Source organism: Puma concolor, chromosome F2, assembly GCF_028749965.1.
Source record: "Puma concolor isolate L17-30 chromosome F2, mPumCon1.1.hap2, whole genome shotgun sequence".
In the NCBI taxonomy this organism is placed as follows: Eukaryota; Metazoa; Chordata; class Mammalia; order Carnivora; family Felidae; genus Puma; species Puma concolor.
In genome coordinates, this window is record NC_141684.1 from 7804123 (window position 1) to 7825457 (window position 21335).

At 51.8% G+C, this 21335-nt stretch overlaps 1 protein-coding gene across 2 annotated transcripts in view; it reads left to right on the forward strand.

Annotated features, from left to right (window-relative positions):
• Positions 1-21335, forward strand: part of ZFAT (zinc finger and AT-hook domain containing) — a 350311-nt gene that overhangs the window by 87577 nt on the left and 241399 nt on the right. Inside the window, exon 1 of one of the 2 annotated variants that reach the window (XM_086695746.1) lies at positions 8158-8337. The exons of the other annotated variant lie outside the window; for it this stretch is intronic. Within the exon in view, the coding sequence (XP_086551872.1) occupies positions 8319-8337 (19 nt within the window). The 5' untranslated portion in view covers positions 8158-8318. Of the gene's footprint in view, positions 1-8157; positions 8338-21335 lie in introns of those variants that run through there. 2 annotated transcript variants of the gene reach the window in all.

Genomic DNA, 21335 nt, shown 5'->3' on the forward strand with positions numbered 1-21335 from the left:
CTGAGAGAGTTCTAAAGAGGCCTGGCTTCCTTAAGAAATGGTGAGTTGGCGGGAGGGTGGGGGTGGTGGCGCCTGGGTGGCTCAGTCGGTTAAGTGTCCAACTTCGGCTCAGGTCGGAATCTCACGGTTCATGAGATCGAGCCCCGAGTCAGGCCCTGTGTTGACAGTTCGGAGCCTGCTTGGGGTTCTCTCTCTCCCGCTCTCTGACCCTACTCGGCTTGCCCTCTCTCTCTCTCTCTCTCTCTCTCTCGAAATAAATAAATGAAACGAAAAGCACAGTGGTGACTGGTTAGGTGAGGTGAAGCTGGTCCTGTGTGACATGAAGTGGTCGCTTGTACTGAAACGACAGGTGCACTGGGGGGACCTCCACCCCTCCCTCTGGGGCCTCCCGTTCCACCAGCACGTGAGCTGTGAGCCTGTGAGCAACCAGCCTGGGTTTGCGGCTGAAAAGGTGCACGTGAGAAATGGAGAGAACTGTATTAGAGCGGGGAGTCTCCTGTCTCCTCCTCTCCCTCCAGCGTCCAGTGAGGCAAGGCAGAAGGCTGGCGGCCCCAGTACTGGCACTTGAACTTGGGCTCAGCGTTCGCAGAAAAGCAGCCAGCCGCTTCCAGTGGGGCCTTGGCTCTCCGCAGCCCGCCCCGCGGATGCTGTGCGAAACCGTGGGGCCTAGGCGAGAGCCCCGGGGTCGGTCAGGCCTGCAGAGTCAGTGGAATGTGGCCTCTCACAGCGAAGCTCTGGGCGGGGCGGCTCCGGCCGTGACCTTTCACTAATTAGGTTTCCTCTCCCACTGCCGCTCGCGCCACACTGCGGGCTAAACACATAGCCCACTGCTTCTCGTCCCTCCCGGCCTGCTCTGTCCACTCCGCGGGGACTCAGATGAACGACGGCTTCTCCCCGTCCGACGCTGCTGGGCACTTGTTCCCTGGAGAGTCCTTTGGAAGCTAAAGAGGGGGCGCCTGGGGGGCTCAGTCGGTTAAGCGTCCGGCTTCGGCTCGGGTCATGATCTTGCGGTTTGTGAGTTCGAGCCCCGGGTCGGGTTCTGTGCTGATGGCTCGAAGCCTGGAACGTGCTTCGGATTCTGTGTCTCCCTCTCTCTGGGCCCCTCCCCCACTTGCGCTCTCTGTTTCTCAAAGATGAATAAACATTAAAAAAATTAAAAAAAAAAAGAAGCCGCCGAAGGGGATGATGGAGAGGCCATGCAGAAAGGCCTGGGATACTTGCAAGGCCCTGTTTCCAATCCTGAGACGACACTGTGAAAGTCCTATAACGCTTTGTTCACTGTTGTCTCCCTGCGCCCTATGAGGGTGGTGAAGGCTGCGTGAGACATAAACCTCAGAGGGCTTAGGAAATTCTAGAAGATCGGGCCCACGTTGTCACCAGCATTTACTTGGTTTCATTCCCACCATTCTGGCAGCAGCTAGAAGCTTTACGTCCACAGCGCGTCCCCCTGGTGATCATATTTTCTGGGGCTCGTGAAAGTTGATCACGAGAAGGCTCACTAAAGGGGACTGGGGGGGGGGGCAGGGAAGGGGGAGCCACACAGGTCAACGTCGGTTACAAAGGAGTGTCAGTTACAGGGAAAGATGCGCATGGTCTCCCACGGGAGATAGGCCACGGCTTCAACGCAGCCCTGAGAGACCCTCACGAGCCCTGAACCCCTGCCTTCCTCCCGTGGACCTTCCTTCAGAAAGACCCCTCCCAACTTCATCCTTCTTCTCCGAAAAATAACATTCCTCTCCTCCATTTGTGCGACTTGCCTGTGGTCTGGCCGGAGCTTGCTCATCCCGAATTACAATTCTCTGCTATTCCTGAACAAACCCATTTTCGCTGGTAAAAAAGGCCATCTTACTTGTAAGGTTAACAGCCTCAAAGGGCGCGTGTGGTCTGAGAGGTGCACGGACCACCGGGACGAAGGCCTGCACGGAATATTTGACTCTGGGATGCTTGGGGGAACACCCGCTTCCTTCCACCTCCAGGGGCCCCTGCGTGATCCCCTCTGCGGTCAGACCCTCCCTGGCTCGTCCTTCTTGGTGCCGTTTGCTCCTGCTGCTGCTTCTGGAGCTGCCTCCTGGCCTGTCTGCTCTGATCCAGATTCCAGTCACCCTGAAAGCCTTTGCCAGGTTCCTTCTTTCTTCGTCAATAAGCCCCCCTTGGTTGGAAGACAGCCCGGAGCCCAGCCAGAGGCCTATCTCTCTCATTCCCCTTCTGCTTCTGAGAAGCAAGCTCTGCGCCCCACCTCAGGCAAAGGTGGGTGATGTCCCACGTCTGTAATCTATTGCTGTCCGGCAAAACCTCCAATTTCTCACAATTTCGTGGGCTGACTAGGCCCAGCCAGTGGTTCTTCTGTGCCACGTGCAGTAGCCAACTTCCCTCACGTGGCTGCATTGGCTGGGGTGCAGCTGGGACTTGAATGTCCAGCAGAGTCTCTTGTCCTCTGGCTTTTCTCGCCACGTGACCTCCGTGTCTGGTATTCTAGCATGAGCTTCCTTGCAGCCTGGTGGCCGGCATCCAGGGAGACCCGGTGGGCAAGTGCCGATCAGGCCTTCGCTAGTGTCCCATGGGTCAAAGCAAGTCACAAGGCCAATCCCAAAGTCAGTGTGGGAGGGGGTCACACGAGCATGTGATTGCAGGGAGGCATGGTTCATTGGGGGGCCACTGTTGGAGGACTTCCCACAGACACTTGACAAGTGTCCTTTCTGTTGGGCCTTTACAAGAACAGTGAAAACAGTGCATACCTGTGTGGCTCCAGGGTCTGGTGGCTTAGCCTCAGTGGTTCCTTTCTACACTTTCCTCCCCACAAGACCTTGCACAAAGGGCCAGCCCCTCTACAAAGACGTTCTGCACGTTTGCAGCTGGAAGCGATGGCTGTGTACCGGAACCTCCTCCGGGGCTTTTTCAGGCCTCAGTTATGAGGAGTTTCAAAACAGTATCAGGATCTTTCGTCGTCGTTGCTGACGTGGGCCCGAGAAGCCGTCTAGTTAATCCCTGGTCCCCCAGCATCGCCATGTAACAGGCGAGGGAGCTGAAATCCACAGACCTTAAGTGACACAGTGCGTTGGTGGCAACGCCTGGATCACCACCCCAGCCCCTGATGCTCTGTCCAGTGCGTTCCTCTGTATGCCCGGTGCCTGGTGTTGCTTTTTCTTTTGTCCCAGATGGACCGAAGCTACTTGGCCCAGCACAGCCACCACGGTGCTCACGGCACTTCCAGACCTTTGCCTCATTTGCCTCTCACAATTTTCCGATGTGGGATCAACACCTCTGCTGCCCAGAGAAGGACAGCACGGCGCAAATGTGTCCCAAGTCCTACAGCTCCTGTCTGACACAGCTAGGACCGGAACTCAGAGCTGGGCCTCCAAATCTCCTCCCTCTCCTTTCTTCCCTAAAAAAGCATTCTGTTCACATGGACGGACATGCAAACTGTTTCAGAGGAATGTTCAGTGGAAACTAAGTCTCCCAGTGAGCCCAGATCCCTAGTTACAGACATCCTCACGACGCTGTCCGCTGCATCCGGTTTCTTTTCTGTATTTGCAGAGATTCTCTATGCATGTGTAATCGTGTTCATGCAGATCTTATCAAAACTGTTCACAAATGGTAGCCTGGTCCACACACCGTCCTGCAGGCTGATTTTCACTCAGTGGTGTATCTTGGAGGGCACCCCTTACCCATCTCTCTCTCTCTCTCTTCTTTCATTCTTTGAAACAGTGTTTCCATGTTGGGTAAGCCAGCTCTGTAGTCAAGGACGCGCAGATGCCTGTGCTTCTTCATAATCTCTTTTTTCTCTCTTCTAAACATCTACAACAGTGCTGCTCACACCACAGCCACAAAAGAAGTGTTTAATTATGCATTGTTCCTTTTCTTCACCTCCTGGGGCCACCCCCAGTGTGCACCCCTCCCCCCAGTCCCTTCCCTTCACTCCACAACTGTTTATTGGGCCCCTGTGATGAGCCTGGCACTCTGTTAGCCTCTGGCAGTGCTCCTGCTTTTCCTTCTTGTTGCTGGGATCCAAGGCCACACATACCCCCTTCTTTTACATGGCCCAGTTACTGCTGCTTGTGGATGGCTGGAAGAATGTTTATTATACTTATACAGCCTTTGACTTTTTTGTAAACTATTCAAGCACAACTGATAAAAACTTAAAACCTTACAAATCATATCTCCTTAAACATGCATACATTTAGCCAAATTACCATTTCAGTATAACTTCTAATATAACTTCTAATATATGTCTCATGTAACTTTCTTGAATGCTTTGAACACAAAAGTTTTTACTGTACCCTTGGCCTATTTGTAAAAATCATAATGATTGATTTGACTGATTTTTTTTTTTTTTTGTTATTGCTATCAAACTTATTTTTGTACTTTTCCAGGATTGCGATATCAGACCCAAAAGAGAGAGATTATCTCTTTCCCAGGTGCATTGAAATCACAGCTTTGGGGTCCCTGACTGTTGGGATTTTTAATTGGAACACAGAATCCTTCAAGGTGACTCAAAGGGGAGCAGGTGTTTGCTGGTTGGGGTGCCCTCTCTCAGATCAGGTTCAACTGTCATGTCAGCAGGACTTACCAGCCAGTTCTTGTACAGTAGATCTTCATGTACGGAAAATCTCAGATCCATCATGTTCTGCCTCAGTTTACAGCTAACTTCATTACGCATCCATAGCATTTCGCTGTACTTGGTAGGGCCACATGGCAGTGGAATCTGTTAGCCGTTCTCCTAGGACATTTGCCTAATCCATTAACGTGCGACACCAATCACTGACTCGCTGGCCTTGACCAAGCCCTTCCTGGTTTGGGTACAGTTTTGACTCTTTCTGGAAATTTTTAACACACTCGTAGTAAACTTACCTACTTATACAGATGTATCACTTCATAAACAGATGTGGAGAACTTCAAGTAAGAACAGAACCCCATATATGCCAAATGCACCCACTTATGAAACTGTTCTATTTTTACCTTTTCTTGAATTATAATACACTTTGTAATTACACCTGACTTTTCCTTTTTTATCATTACAGTCTCACGCCTTTCATAGGCTCAACTTGTTCTCGTAGGTCAACCACCATAGACCTGGCTCCTTTTTGTGACGTGCAGGGAAGAGGGACCACCTCGTTCTCTGAGCTGACCGCTGCCTTTCAGCAAGAGCCCAGCACACTTTTTGTGGCATCCTGGTTTTCTGGCGATAGCATGGTGTTTCAGGACATTCCAATTTTCCCTGCTCCCAAACGCAGACTCAGCTTCTTTGAGGGAGCCCTGGCTACTGCTAATGAAAAATACTATTGAGATCAATATTTAGGGGCTGCGGGTACAGGCTGACTGGTGAGGGGGCAGCACCCGATGGCCACAGAAAAGACAGAACTCAGAAAACATGTTCCTAAGGTCATAATTTTGTTCACACTGAGACTGCTCATATCGTTCTAAATATTACTACCCCCTTTTCTTATATACAATTTTAAATGGATTTTTCTCTACGGCGTGCCTATTTAGATTTTTAATACGTCACTCAGACTGTGATTATCCCCAGCTCTGATTTTATCGTTGCTGTGTGCCTCAAGGCCCATTATTTGGAGGTCACCTGTATGTATCCTTTATCTAAACCTGCTTTCAAGAAGTGTCTCATAAAATTATGTATATATTCTCTTTTCATGTAAATGGATATTTGTCATGTAGATATGAGATATAATTATAAAATTATTGACACAAATATATTCAATTACAGAGATTACTTATTATGTAACTAAAAGCCATTTCATGTTCGCTGATAAACTTCTTGACACAAATTCTTTCACGTGCCAGCCTCGAGGGGCTGATTGCCACCAAAGGGCCAGCTGGGAAGCTAATCGCCTCTGGGAACCATTGTGGAAGTAGGGTGCCATTAATTATATAATTTTGAGCAATTTATACTTAATTCTACTAGTGTTTCTTCAATAATTGAAGCCATTTTGAGATATTACTGGCAAATGAGAAGAATAAAGATGTTTGCTCGTTGAAAATGTGCAAATCCAGCAGAGTGATGGCTGAGCTGGGATGGACTGATTTCTCCACTTGCAAATCTGGTCCCATAGAAAGGGGAGTCTTTGTTGTTTCCATATGCTTGTGGCCAGGCCAGTTTTCAGTAATGATACATGTTCAGTGAATTTTCTTTGGATAGAGACGGAAGAAAATGCTATGAGAATAATAGAGAAAATCGTAGCTGTCCAAATAATGAACTCGGGACCGTCACCCGTAACTCACAACTTCTTCTTCTTCTTCTTTTTTTTTTTTTTATTTTGACATTGTTAATATTCTGAGGCAACTTGGTTTTCAGATAAATTCTAAATTGCTTCATTTCCAAAATTCATTTTGGTCACAACATCCAGGAACAATCCATCTTCTAATCAATAACTGACATTTAAATGCACCTGCAAGAAAGCAACCCAGCGCGAAACCAATATTGTCAGCAACCAGAACAACCCTAGTTTCCTGACAGACATTGATTCACAGCAAAATAGCGATTATTGTAAATATTTATAGTTCTAAAAGGAAAAGCTCATCAATGCAGCGTGTTGAGATTCCAAATGAAATCGGTGATGGGCTCCACCTAGCCATTTATTTGTGAGGTAGGATGCGATGGGTGTGTTGCAGCAACCTTGGAAGAGCAGTAACCTTCCAAGAGTCTTGGAAGTGGCTCTTTGGGGGCACGGTGGGTAGTTCGGGCACGCCTCTGGTGGTGACGTGGTAGAATGGGAAGAACACCCGGTGGGGAGAGACTAGTTCCACACCTGGGTCTTCAATGGCTTGCTGTGTGATCTCAAAAAGCCACATAACCTCTCTGAGCGTTGCTTTCCTCATCTAGAAAAGAACAATAATCATGTCTGTCCAATTTAACATCCCTGGTTGTTATAATGATGAAAGAAAAGGGTGGGGGAAGGAGATATCTCTGAACATATATTTAATGGACTGGGCAAATGAATGTGGGGTCTCATAAGGACTCTTTATCTCTCAAGAACAGGGTTAAGGAGCAAGACACATGGCTCCGGAGAAATTTGATGCGTCACCCTAAAGCTCAAGGTCCCTGGGAGTTTTACTACTGAAACGCAGGTGACCCTGGGAACGAATGTGTTGCTCATTCAATACTACTGTGCAGTAGGAGCTGGGAAACCAGCATGAGAGAGAGAGAGAGAGAGAGAGAGAGAGGGAGAGAGAGAGCGCTCCGAGTGGCCTCTGTCCACCTGGTGTAGCTCAGGGACAGATGAATAACTGTCAGGGTCGTTTCTAGTTTGGAGCCGAAGGGGCGACCTAGGCGAGATGGAGGTTAAGTTCGTGTCAGGCAGTGACATTGCTATGTAGAAAACAGGGACTTAGGATGGTTACTTTGGACGGGGTGGTCGGGGAGGGCCCCCGTGGAGATGTCACCGGAGCACTGATCCGAGGCAAGCGGCAGAGCGGGTCCCCTCCGCATCAGAAACCGAAAACAAGGTCATCACATCTCAAGCAGACTGGCTGCTTGCAGAAGGAAGGCTGCGCGCCAGACTCGGGAACGGGAGCGAGGCGTGCTCACACGCAACTGAGACTTTGTGCGGGACACTCAGGTCGGAGGGCAGTCGCTTTCCCGAGGTGGCTCCAGGCTGCTGAATTCTGGCTGCACCACCCGGACTAAATGGAGCCGGGTACCCCCAGCGGAGAGCATCCAGCTCTGCTACGGGGACGCTGCAAGCAACCCTGGAGAGGGAGGCAGGCTGTAACCTCCCCGACTGACAATTTAGTAAACTCACACCCAGGGAAGTTAAGCCGCTGTCCCAGGTTAGTTAGTAAAGGGCAGAACGGGGACAGGAACCCAGAACTCTCCTTGCACGTCTAGCCCGGTGGCTCCACGTCAGGTGAGTCCAAGGATGCACAAGCAGGTAGATCTGCTGGCTCCGGGCACAAATGGGAAGACTCCCAATCCTGCGATCCGTACTCCAGGCCTCTCGTTAGCTCCTTCCCAGGAATGGCTCAAAAAGCGGAGCGGTGGAATCCCCGGAGCGGGGTGCCAAGCGCGGCCGCCGGCCCGGAGCATGCGCACTGGCCCGGCCCAGCCTAGACGCGCTCCGCGCTGGGGGAGGGTCACCCGAGGCTGACGTCCGCTACGCCGGCGTCAGCGCCCCGTGAAGAGGAGGGCGAAGACTCCATCCGCCATGTTGGATGCCGCAGATTCGCCATAACCTCGCCGGCTCTTTTCTTAAAAAAATAAAAATAAAAAGCGAAGCATCAGCGGGGCGCCCCGCCTTCTCGGTCGGCGCGGGAGGGGGCCCGGAAGAGCCCGAGGCTTTTTTTTCCTCCGCGGTGGGGGCGTTGCCATGGAGACGCGGGCGGCAGGTGAGCCGGGCTGGGGGTTGGGGTGGGGATGAGGTGGGGGTGGGGCACGGCGCGGCGCGCGGGAAGCCGTTTCGAGTTTGGAGTCGGGAAGAAGCGCGCGGGCCGCCGGGCGGCGGAGGGATCCGCGGCCCAGGGCGGAGAGCGGACGTAGCGGCGTCCTTCGACGGCACGTTCAGTCGTTGGTGGTATCCCGCCGCCTCGGGGTTTTATTTAGAAAAAGCCACGAGAGAGCCAGCCGGAGAGCGAGCGAGGGGAAACTGCGCGCGCGCGCGGGAGAGGCCGTTTCCAGGGCGACGGGGAGGGCTGGGCGCGCGCCCCGGAGACGGAGCGCAGGCGTCCTGGCTGGCGGGAGGTTCGAATCCCGGCCTGTCAACTCTGGCCAGCGGCGCCCGGCTGGGGCCTCCTTCTTGCCGGGCCTCAGTTTCCTCCCCTGTGAAATGGGTAGCTCCTTTAGACCCATGTAGAGACAGGGTTCGACCGAGCTGCTGCAGGAAAGCTTTGTGCCCTGTAGAGGGAGCCGTAAACGCCAGGGAGTAGCGTTGTTGCTGCTGGTAGCGGTGCGGCAGGCAGTGATAGATTATCCTTTGCCCGCTACCTGCCGCCCAGCTCCTGAGGGGCCCTGTTCCTCACCCTCTGAAGTTAAACTCCAATGCCACCTCCTCCAGGCAGCCCTCTTTGGCTTCGCCGCCGGACCAGCCTCTCCGCAGACTGGCCCCAGTAGGTGTCGGATCTAAGGAGACCCTTAACCTTGAGCACCTGTGGTTAACAACATGGTCCACACGCCGGCGCTGACCTCAGGCTTTTTGCTGCTCGGTTCTCCGGGCAGTTCTAATTCGTGTGTCATTTGCCGATGAGGGACAAAGGTTCAGAGAGGTCAACTGCATACAGCTTGAGAATGACAGAGTTGAGGCCTTAAAATTAAGTCCTCTTCCTCCAGTTTGGGATGCAATCCAGACTCGTGCGTGCCTGCCATGCTGTACTTCCGTCCCCCCATTGGTGCCTGGCCTCCGGTCCGTGCTCGGGCCGCACTTAGCCAATGAGCCCACAGATCTGCCTCTTCCAGTCCTGTTTCCTTGCCGAGCCCGGTGACCTTTCAGAAATGCAAACTTCATGGCAAGGGGCTTACGCTCCACAACTGTCCAGTCTTGGCTTCATCAGAGCCTGGCCGCTGTACGGAAGCATCGGTAGTGAGCGTCCCCAGCTGAGCCTGGAGAAGACACCCGAGCTTATGTGTGCTGGCCATGGGGTCCGCTCCGCCAGCACCCCGGGGCACTCTACTCGGCTTCTTTGGTTGAAGCCAGAGCCTTGCATGGCACCACTCTCTGCATGCCAGGGTTGGGTAGAGAGCCGTAGACCCTTGGTCCCCTCCTCATCCTGTAGTTGTGTCGGATCCTCGGGTGTGTGCAGTGGACCCAGAGCGAGTGGTGGGGTCAGGCCCCCCCGAACTGCGCCTGCATGCTGTCTTAACCTGATGACAGCTTGGTTTGTGGCCTCCCAAATAATTCCGCTTGGGCTGATGCACAGAACGAACTGCCCACGTCTCCTGTTTTGGAGTTGACCCAACAGTGTTTGAAAAGAAACCTGGGCCTCTGTTGCAGTTTCCTTCAATTTCCAGCTGTAATAAACAGAGGAGATCATGTTTCTAAATGTATCAATGTCAACTTGTGATCAGTTAATTTCTTTTTAAAATTTTTTAAAATTTATTTATTTTTGACAGAGAGAGAGAGAGAGAGAGAGAGAGAGAGGGAGCGAGCGCGTGAGTACGCAAGCAGGGGAGAAGGGCAGAGACCGAGTAAGACACAGAATCCGAAGCAGGCTCCAGGCTCCAAGCTGTCAGCGCAGAGCCTGATGCAGGGATTGAACTCATGAACCCTGAGATCATGAGCTGAACTGAAGTCACACGCTCAGCAGACTGAGCCACCCGGGCACCTCATGATCAGCTAATTTCTGAAGAGAGTTTCCTGTTTTGCCTGGTTTTTATGTTAATTTAGGGGAAGCAGTACAATAAATGATAGCAGGATGATTACCAGGATGGACTTGCCTGTGGTCTGGGCAGGCTTTTGGTCTACACCAGCTGAGATTGTCATCCCAGTCAATTGCAGATCTATTACACATCGCTCCCTTCTCAGCCTTTCTCATTTACCTGGTAAAATGGTTCCTGTTTCTTTTCTCCCCTTACCTTATAATTTACGTAACAACTTTTCAAAGATAGCTGTCCTTAAGTAGAATTAAGTTTCTGCCTAGGGCAAGGGCAGTCCAAGAATTAGGTGTATCGAAAAAGACTCTCCTTAATTGCATTTCCTTTTATAGTTTCCTCCTTGCCGCCTCTGAAAATCTCCCCATCAAGCGGGGCCAATTTAATTAGGTAGAAGGGACTTAGTTTAGAGTTAAGTTTTCTCTTTGTTCTCAGCTGTTTATCCTGTTAAAATTTCACTGTCTTTGAAAATTTTCAAGGGCAGGTGTCAACCTTAGGAGCGGGAACCATTGGGAGGGTGGGAGGGACAGGGTCCCGAGATCTGTCAGTCGCTGGATTCCTGACCTGAGGGAAGTCACATGACTCTCGGAACCCCTGTGCTGTCCCTCCTCCTGCAAAAGGAGACTTAATCCTGTTCCCTGCTCAGGGCCTGGTGCCCTGTGGCTGCTGGTGGAACTCTGGTATTTATCCCTTTTCAACCCAGACCCCATCTCTCCCTTGTAAAGCCTAGCGTGTTGTTTGTCATCTCCTTGCTGCTTGAAAACACTTGTGGTTGGAAAGGCTCAGTAGGCTTTAACTTTTTAAATATATTTTGTTAATGTTTATTGTTGACAGAGAGAGAGAGAGAGAAAGCCCACCAGCAGGGGAGGGGCAGAGAGGGAGACACAATCCAAAGCAGGCTCCAGGCTCTGAGCTGACAGCACAGAGCCCCATGTGAGTCTTGAACTCACGAACCGCGAGATCATGGCCTGAGCCAAAGTCGGACACTTAACCGGCTGAGCCACCCAGGCGCCCTTGATTGATTTTTAAAGGACAAAAAAAAAGTGGGGCACCTGGGTGGCTCAGCCGGTTAAGCATGAGACTTCGGCTCAGGTCATGATCTCACAGTTCGTGAGTTCGAGCCCCGCGTCGGGCTCTGTGCTGACAGCTTGGAACCTGGAGCCTGCTTCGGATTCGGTGTCTCCCTCTCTCTATGGTCCTCCCCGCTCATGCTCTGTCTCTCTCTCTCTCTCTCTCTCTCTCTCAAAAATAAATAAACATTAAAAAAACTTAAAAAAAAATAAAAGGAAAAAAATAATCTGCGAGTGAAGCCCATAGACATATTAACCATTTATTACAGATTTGAAGTCCCTCTCTTTTTGTCAGTGAACATAAAGTATATAATCAAATTTGCTAGTGAAAAGATCACACTCGGCATATTAACGTAAAAAGGATTTTAAATCTGGTAACAGGCTTTTCTTTGTTCTTTCACATCGTGTAACAACTGGAGCCGCAAAGCCTTGGACTCTGGAATCTGGCCCCTGGGTGCCCAGACTGGCTCCGGGCTGAGGCGGGGTGGGCAGGGTGGGGGCCTGGCTTTGGAGCTGCTGTTGGCTTTGCAGAGGGTGGGGGGAACCTCTCAGCCACGGCCCCTGGAAACAAGGAGCAGAAGGCTTTGGGAGCAGCGTTCTGGAAATGGGGTCTTGGATGTCCTGGCACCTCGTAGGGTGCCTTCCTTACGGCTTCCTTCTCCGTGTCAGACCTTCTCTTTGCTTCTCTGCCCCTTAGGACCTTTTCTTTTCCTTCCACCCCCTCCCCTTTTTTTTCCTCCTTCCTCCTTTTTTTTTAATTTAAAAAAATTAAAAATTCTTTTCCTGCCAAGGGGATTCCTGGGTCCACTTAGATGTTTGTGCCCAACTTTGTGCCAGGAGCTGGGGACGTAAAGTATGACACACTGTTTCCTTCTGAGGCTCTCACGCAGTCCTAGCAGTTGGAAAACCCGTTCCCTTAGGAGAAAGTGCCAGGTGCTACGACGGAAGCGAGCCCCAAGAATCAGGGCTTCAGAAGGGGTGCCCCTGGCCCAGCCAGGGGATTCTGGGAGGGCTTCCTGAAGGAGGAGGTGCCTGAGCTGCAACTTTCCGGGTGAGCGGAGGGGTACCGCAGAGGGCTGTGTGGTACAGAGACACAGATGTGACCCAGCCACAGGCGTGCTCTGGGTGACTAGGTGAGCGCCGGGGCGGGAGCCCGGGCTGCGGGTGCTTGAGGTCTGTGGTGAGCGTCTTTGGAGGGGCAGAGAGCTGTTGGGACTTGACGGTGGAAACTTTGGAGAATGAGAGCAAAAGGGGGCCTGCCAGTTTGCCTGTTAACAGCTGCCTGAGGTCAGTGTTCTTGAGGTGCAGAAATACACAGTGAACATACAGACCTTAAGTGTGCGCTGTGACCACCCATGTTACCCGCGCCCCTGACAACATCCGGAACTTTTCCCTCACGCCAGAAAGTTGCCGTTTGCCCCTTCCCACCCGATTCCTGCCCTTCACCCCAAGCAATCGCTGGTCCGAGTAATGTTGCCAGAGATAAACTACTTTTTGAAGCACATGCGAGAATTCTTTGGTATCTGGTGTCTTTCAACTCAGCATAAAGTTTCTGAGACCCAGGGCTTTGTCTCTTTTTATTTTCCACTAGCATTCCATCGTACGGATGTGCCACAGCCTGTTTATAGGATCACCGTCTGAGCTCATTTCCAGTTTTTGGTTGTTGGGAAAAAGCTGCCACGGACATTCTTCTGCAAGGTTTCTTGTAGACGTAGATTTGCATTTCTTTTGGGTAGTGGAGCGGCCGGCTTTTGTAGGGCAGAGGTATATCTAACTTTTTAAGAAATGTCCAAATAGCCTCCTGGAATTGTTGTGCCATTTTGCACCCCCGTCAGCAGGTGTAGGAGAAATACGCCTGCCGCACAGGCTCAGCCACATTCAGTGTTTAATTTTTTTTCCTTTGATCTATTTTAGAGGGTGTGCAGTGACATCTCATTTAACTTGCATTTCCTTGATGATCAGTAATACGGAGTACTTTTTTTTTTCTTTTTGTGCTTATCCGCCATTTGTATACCCTCTTTGAAGAAATGTCTGTTTAAATCTTTTGCCCATTTCAAGCATTGGGTTGCTTGTCTTTTTAATTGTTGACTTGTGGGAGTTTGAATGAGTCCTTTGTCTTACGTATGTGTTGTGAATATTTTCTCCCAAGCTTTGCTTGCTTATTAATCTCATTAATACTATCTTTTGTTCAGCATAAGCTTGTAATCTTAATAAAGTCTGAGTTACCATTATTTTTGCTTTATAGGGAGTACTGTTTGTATCCTCTCTGAGAAATGTTCTCCTACTTTAAGATCATGAAGATATTCTCCTAGGTGTGTTTGTTTATCTTTTTTTAAAGCTTTATACTTCTTTTAGGTTTAGGTGTACCATCTATCTCAGATTAGTTTGTGTATGGTGTGAGGCAGGGATCCTGATCCCCGGTTCCCCCTCCCAGTGTGGATGGGCAGTGTTTCCAGACTCCTTTGTTAGAAGAGACTTTTCTTTCTCCATTGGATTATTTTGGTTCCTTTGTTGAAAATCGTGTGTGGTTCCATCTCTGAGCTCTCTGGTCTTTTCCATTAGTATCACACTGTCTGGATTACCATAGCTGTATAGCAATTTTTGAAGTTAGAAAGAATATAAAGGAGGACATTTCTCGGAGGGTCAAAATGCAGGCCAGAGCGAGACCCGTCATTAGGTGCCCTTGTCGTGAGGCCCAGGGTTGATGACACTTATTCACCCCAAGGCAGTGGCTGTGGGAATAGAGGTTAGGGCAGGTTCAGCGAAATAGCTGAGAGGGAAAACCTTTGGGACTGGGGATTGATTAGGTTTTACCTTTGAGACCAACAAGCCTTCCTTCTGTGTTTGCTTTTAGGGAAGGAGGAGTAAAGAACCTACTAGGCAGAGGGATGTGAAACTTCCCAGGCTTTGTACGTGCAGTGCTGGTTCATGATTTTCAGTTCCTTCCTGTGGTGGTGCAGAGAAGGCCTTCTGAATTCTCCCTGTTTTTATTTCTGAGTTGGGCGGGGGGGCTGGTGCAGAGCTGGTGCAGACCCTTCCTGGGGACTGAGTCCCTGCTCCCCCCACTTTGAAGAGTCCCCTGAGGCAGACTGTCACGTGCAGCCCTGGTTGCTCTGCCCTAGGAGGGCCCTGTGGCTCTGTGTTGGGTGCCTCTGGGGGCTCTGGGACTCTGTCCTGCCCGGGAGTGAGCCCTGCCCCCGACATTCCTCCCCTGGCCACAGGCAGGGAGCCAGGCTCGGTAATGCAGGGAGTGGGGGCACTGGGATTGAAGTGGGTGGAAGTCCTGCCCTGCTCTTCAAGGGACAGGGACCCTGGCAAGTCACTGAGCCCCTGTCTCTTTGTGTATAAACGTGGTTCCTGTCGTGAAGGTTTGGGAACACGCCTGGCGTACGGCAGGTTACTTTCCTTTCTTCCACCATCCATCTTTTCGTTCTTTCCCTCTCTCCTCGTTTTCCATTCCACTCTTCCTCTCTCAAGCCTCACCTTCTTCCCCTGACCGGCTTGTACGTTCCAATAGTGTCACTGAGAATTAAATGCATAATGAGAGGGGTTTGTAATATTTGTGTAATAATCCACAATAAAACATGATACAGTGGCTTGATCCTCTATTAATCGTGCAGTTGCTGGGGGAATAAGATGGGATCTGGTAATGATAACAGTCATTTCTGCAGACCTGCTCAGTCAGGTGCTTCACATCTCTGATACAGTTTTTCTGCACAAAAGCCATGCGAAGCGGCGCATTCTCTCTGCTTTGCAAACGAGGAAGTAGAGGCCCAGGCTTGTTAGGGGGAGCTGAGTGGGTAACCCAGCGTTTGGACCAGCAGCAGGGCATACTTTGGGCCTGTGACCCCTTGGAGAGTCTCCTTCCAGGTGCTCTGTTAGGACCTTGCCTACTTCCAGAACCTGGGCCTGGGCCAGGCTGTGGGTGAAGGTCCGGGGTCTGCTCTTTAGGCCTGGTAGCTGGGGGAGATCTGGGTCACCAGAGAGAAGAGGAACCTCTTCCTGCAACTGCTGACACGTATGCAGTCCTACTGTGTGCACGTGGCCCTGGCTGGGCTGGGTGCAGCTGCTGAGGCACGCACCTTTGACTGTCCCCACTGGGCTCTGGTGTAATGCCCCCAGAAGCTGGGCCTCGAGGGGCCCCGAGAGTCCTATTCTCAGGGAGCTCCAGCCATGGAGAAGATGAAATCAATTACAAAACGGGCAAAAGGTTTGCGGGAGACTTTATGGAGGAAGTGATACAGGTGTCCAGGAAGCTTGGGAAAAGTTGCTGGATGTCACCATCACTGGGGACACGCAGCTTAAAGCCACAACAAGGTACCGCTGCACGTCCACCAGAGTGGCCGAAACTAAGAAGACTGACAATACCACGGGCGGGTAAGAAAGCAGAGCACCTCGAACACTCACGCGTCGCTGCTGGGGATGCAGGACGGGGCAGCTGCCTTGGAAGGAGAACGGGGGTTTCTGACAACGTCAGGCATCCGCTTGCCGGGTGGCTCCGCAGTTCCGCTCCTGGGTGATCACCCAAGATAAGCGAAACGTGTGTCCCGCGTGTCACGAACACAGACATACGTGCCACACGCATGCTTTATTGCTGGTAGCTGCCAACTGGAGCCACCCCCAAATGCTCCTCAAATGATGGATAACTAAACCTCCTGCGGTAGAGCCGTCCGATGGAATACTGCTCGTCCGTAAAAATGAGGGAACTACTGATGCAGGCAACAACCTGCTTAATCCCCAAAACGTGTTAAGCGAGGGACGCTGGCCGGCTCAGTCGTTAAAGCGTGCAGCTCTTGGGGCGCCTGGGTGGCTCGGTCGGTTAAGCATCCGACTTCGGCTCAGGTCACGATCTCACAGTCCGTGATTTCGAACCCCGCGTCGGGCTCTGTGCTGACAGCTCAGAGCCTGGAGCCTGCTTCGGATTCTGTGTCTCCCTCTCTCTCTGCCCCTCCTCTGTTCATGCTCTGTCTCTCTCTGTCTCAAAAATAAATAAACGTTAAAAAAAAAAAAATTTAAAGCATGCAGCTCTTGATCTCAGGGTTGTAGGTTTGAGCCCCACGTTGGGGGTAGAGCTTATTTAAGAATAAAATCTTAAAACAAAGCAAAGCAAAAGCCTGTTAAGCGAAGGAAGCCAGACACAAAAGACCACCTACTGCGAGGACCGGGAGAAATTGGAGCCCTCACGCTCTGTTGGTGGGGATGGCGATCACGCCAGACGGCAGTATGGAGGGTCCTCAAAAAATTAAAAAATAGGGCCAGCCTATGATCCAGCAATTCTGTTTCTGTGTAATGCCTGAAATAATTGAACTCAAGGACTCAAAGTGAAAGTTGTGTGTGCAGCATGTTCACAGCAGCATTATTGGCAGTAGCCTAGAGACAGAAACAACCCGAACGTCCATTGACCGATGAATGACTAAACCGAATGTGGTCTGTACGTACAACGGGATATTGTTCATTCTGTGTGTGTGTGTGTGTGTGTGTATGTGTGTGTGTGTGTTAAAAGATGTTTATTACAGTTGTTTAGGGCAGCAAAATGTTAGCTAACATAATGGTTAATAAATTATGATGTGTTTACAGAAGGAAACGTTAGGCAATCTATTCATTCTTAAAAATTTTTTTCCACATTTATCTATTTTTTTGAGAGACAGAGACAGAGTGTGAGCAGGGGAGGGGCAGAGAGAGAGGGAGACACAGAATCGGAAGCAGGCTCCAGGCTCTGAGCTGTCAGTACAGAGCCCGACGCAGGGCTCGAACCCACAAACCGCGAGATCATGACCTGAGCCAAAGTCAGATGCTTAACTGAGCCACCCGGGCGCCCCTCATTCTCAAAAAGGGAAGGAAATTCTGACACATCCTTACGACTTGGATGAACCTTGAAGACTATGCTAAGCGAACTAAGCAAGTCACAGAAAGATAAATACTGGATAGTGTGATTCCACTTGTGTGAGGTACGTGGGGTTGTCAGATCCGTAGAGACGTTCCGTAGAATCGTGGTTGCCAGGGGCGCGGAGGAGGTTGGACTGGGGAGTTAGTCTCTATGGGAATAGAGGTTCATTGGGGGAAGATGAAAAACTCTGGAGACAGACGGTAGGGGTGGTTGCACATCAGTGTGAATGTACTTAAGGCCACTGAACGGTACCCTTAGAAATGGCTAAGATGATAAATTTTATGTTATTTTACTACGATTGAAAGAGAGCGTGATTCTAGGTTTCAGAAATTGTAGGAAAGGCAGAACGACAGGGACAGGAAACAACCCGTGGTTACCGGGAGCTGTCAGGGAGAGGGATTGACCGCGGAGTCCTGGGGGAACTTTGTTCTGTGTCTGGATTGTGGTGATGGTTACACACCCGCATGCACGTGTTTAAAGTCACGGAGTTGGGGGGGCGCCTGGCTGGCTCAGTCGGTTGAGCATCTGACTCGGGCTCAGGTCATGATCTCATGGCTCTTGGGTTCGAGCTACTTTAGGCTCTGTGCTGACAGCCCAGAACCTGGAGCCTGCTTCTGATTCTGTGTCTCCCTCTCTCTCTGCCCCTCCCTGGCTCGCACTCTGCCTCTCCCTCTCTCTCCTTCAAAAATAAATAAAGTCACTGAGTTGTGCAGGGCCCCGGAAGTGCTACAGGTTGTACAGGGTAGATGGAGGGGACAGCGCCATGGTCGCTGCTGCCTGGGGTTGGGTGAGGGGCTCCAGAAAGCCTTGAGGGTGATGTTGGAGGCGTGGCCAGGACAGTGGGAGTGTAGAGCAGGGGTGAAGGCAGGGGGGCATGAAGGAGCCCAGCAAGGTGAACAGCCTCTGCCCACCCTCCTCGCTGACCCTCCACAGCCTCGTGCCTTCGGGGTCCGGGGCCAGGCTTGAGCGCTGAGCCCGGACGGCCTTCCCTGGCCCTGCCTGTCCGCTGCCTGAATCTGGGGTCCCCATCCCGTTGCCTGGCCACCGGCTTGGGTGGCCTTGGGGTCCCCTGGAAATGTAGGCTCTAGAGAACGGCACCGGCTTCGCAGTCTCAGAGACCCAGCTTCGAATTTTCCGCCCCACCGTGTGACAGTTCTGTGGGCTCCTGGGAGCCTGCGTCGGCACTTGGGTGACCTGGGGGAGCTCAACATCCACCAGGAGCTTATTGTCTGGAGGGTGGAGTCCGATGAGGGGGGAGGTCTGAGGCTGGTGCTGACTCCGGGGCTTTCGAGGGGGCCCTGAGGACTCACCGAGCAAGCAAGCCCAGCCGAGCACGGGGGGCGTCGAGGGGCTCAGCAGAGACTCAGGGAAGCTCCTCCTTAATACCAGCTGGCTGTGCTGCTGGCCTCCGCCCTCAGAGGCTGTCCCTGGTCCTCCGTTTGCCACCCGACTGCCACCTTGGCTGTGTGATGGCTGGACCTGAACCTCACCTTGGACGACCGCTCCCCCCCCCCCCGCTACGGTCCTGGCACTGCGAGAAGCGCTTCGCAGCCTTGCTCTCTGCAGGGGAACCGTGGTCCTCCTAGTCTGGGTCCTCCTGCTTTTCTGGCAGAGTCTAGAAGCATCCTTAGGCGGGCGTTTAACCTGTTGCCTGCCAGATTTTGCAGTGTGCCCTGGGGTGGGTGTGCCCTACGCTCCGGCAGACCCAGCTTTTGTCCTCGCTTTCCTCTGTGCCCTGTGGGGCCAGGGGTGGGGGGCCGCGTCAGGTGCCTGGACTTTAGGGAAGGTTGTGGGGTTCTGGACGCCGAGGTGCCAGGAGCCCTGAACACCAGGCTCTGACTCTGCTTTTCTCCTGTCTGTCTCTCCCCCCTCCCCCTCTTTCTTACTCTTGTCAGTTTTTAGAAGGAAACCAAGTCATCATGCTCTAATTTTCCTTTTGAATTTTCCCGAGTCTTGCTTTCTAGTTGGAGGCCATGTGAGAGGTGCTCAGGTGAGGGGCACGGGTCGGGAGGAGAGCTTTTGTAGCAGGGGCTGGGAGGGAGGGATGGGGACTGCTTCCTGGCTGGAGTCCCGGGACGAGGTCTGGGGTAAGTGGGTAGCCAGGAGGGCGTTGTGCCCTTGACTCCTGGTGGCCCTCAGGAGGCCGGTCCTGTTGGGTGGGAGAACAGTCCTGGGCTGGACACGATGGTCCCATTGACCTTCGGGGGCTCTGGCCAGAGTGGCTCAAGGAAGGAGAGAGTTGGGCGGATGTTTGATGTCTGGAATTGTTGGCCGTGAGGTGCACAGTTGTGATCAGGGCATTCTTTGCTGCTGCTGTTGAGAGCAGGAGCACGGTCAGCACAGAGCCCGACGCGAGGCTCGAACTCACAAACTGTGAGATCATGGCCTGAGCCGAAGTGGGACGCTTACCCGAATGAGCCACCAGGCGCCCCTGTTGTTTCTATCTTAAACAGATTCCTCAGCAAACCTGCTCTGTGGGTCTGAGCATCGCGCCCTGTTCCCCTCCGCTGCCCCTCCTGGGGCTGCTCTCCATCGCTCCCACTTTCTCTGCCTTTTCTTCCACTACTGCCATTAGTCGGGCGACTGTCTGCGTGTGTTCCTGACGGGCCCTGGTGACGCCTCATCCCCGTGGCTCCCGAACTGTGCCTGGCGTGTGCTGTCTGAGCTGGCGAGAGGGCTGCTGTGAAATGAGGGTTCTGTGGTTCAGGACCGGCCGTGTGAATATCACTGGTGTTTCTTGACTGAGGACGTCTCAGAGCCTGTCATGAGCCTCCCCGCCGCCCTGTCCCTCTGCCTTCTCTCTAGAACACTGGAAGCCGGGTGGCAGACATAGTGCCCTTTCACCCACTCCTAAAGATTTCCAGTGTTTGTTTTCTAAAAACAAGGTCAGTCTCCCACACAAGCACCTTATGATTATCAAAGTGAGAACACTGCTTATAGTCCAGATTTCACCGACTGAAATTCAGGCTCACCAGTTCCGGTAATTTTCAACAGAAGCAAAAGGAGCCCTGCCTTAGGCCCTGCGTTCAGTCCTTGTGTCCCTTTACCATTTAAAGATGGCTCCTCCGTCTTTGTGTCCCATGACACTGTAGGGTGCGGGGCACTTGTTCTGTAACCTGTGTCCCTCCCTTGGGCCATGTTTCACCATGATTCCATTCAGATCCTGCAGTTCGGGCACGGGGGTCACGGGGGATGCCACAGCAGGGGCGCCCAATTCTCAGCCCTCCTGTCGGGAGGACAGGACGCCCATTTGAGGGGGTCGGGTTCTTTCGAGATACAGTTACTATTCTTCTCCTTGGTAATCGTCTCGTGATGAGACATTTTGAGACTGCATACTTACCGTGTTACTCTTCATTCCTCAAACTTCCCTCGCTCGTGGTGTTAGCATCCGTTGATGATTTCTTGCCAGAATCCGTGATCACTGATGGTTGCCGGATGATGAGTTTCTAATGCCAGCGTTTCTTCCACATTTACTAGTTGTCTTTCTATGCGAGCCAGAGTTCCTTTTTTAAATAAATCTGTCTGTCTGTATTACTGTGGACTCATGAGTTCCTTCTTCAGTGGTTTGCAGTCCTTTATCATTATTTTGATTTCATTTCCCCATATTTGGCTGGTTGAAGCCTCTTTGGCATGCCCCCTCTTTCTTTGAGAACCTCCTTGGTTTCTGTCCGATGAGGTATTCCTTTTCTGGCTCTGGAATCAGCTATTTCTAGAGGAGAATGATGGTTGAGGTGGAGACTGGTATTTGGAAAAGGAGATGTGGGACTAGGCGAGCTCATTATTGCTGGAGTGTCTCCGCTTCACAGCAGGGAAATGGGCGCACGCCTGCACACACAGCATGCAGACACGCAGAAGTTCACACATGGCCGACTCACGTCCATATCTCTGGATCTTTCCAGTTCCAACCCAGCGGCACCTGCCCCTTCCGAGACACTGCCTCCCAGTACCCACAGCAAGTTACTTATCTCAATCCTAGGATGTACAAAAAATAGTTTCTGAATTGCTAACCTGTGTCTCTGGGAAAGAAGCCTACTAACTCGAATTCAGTATTTAATTAGATCTGTTT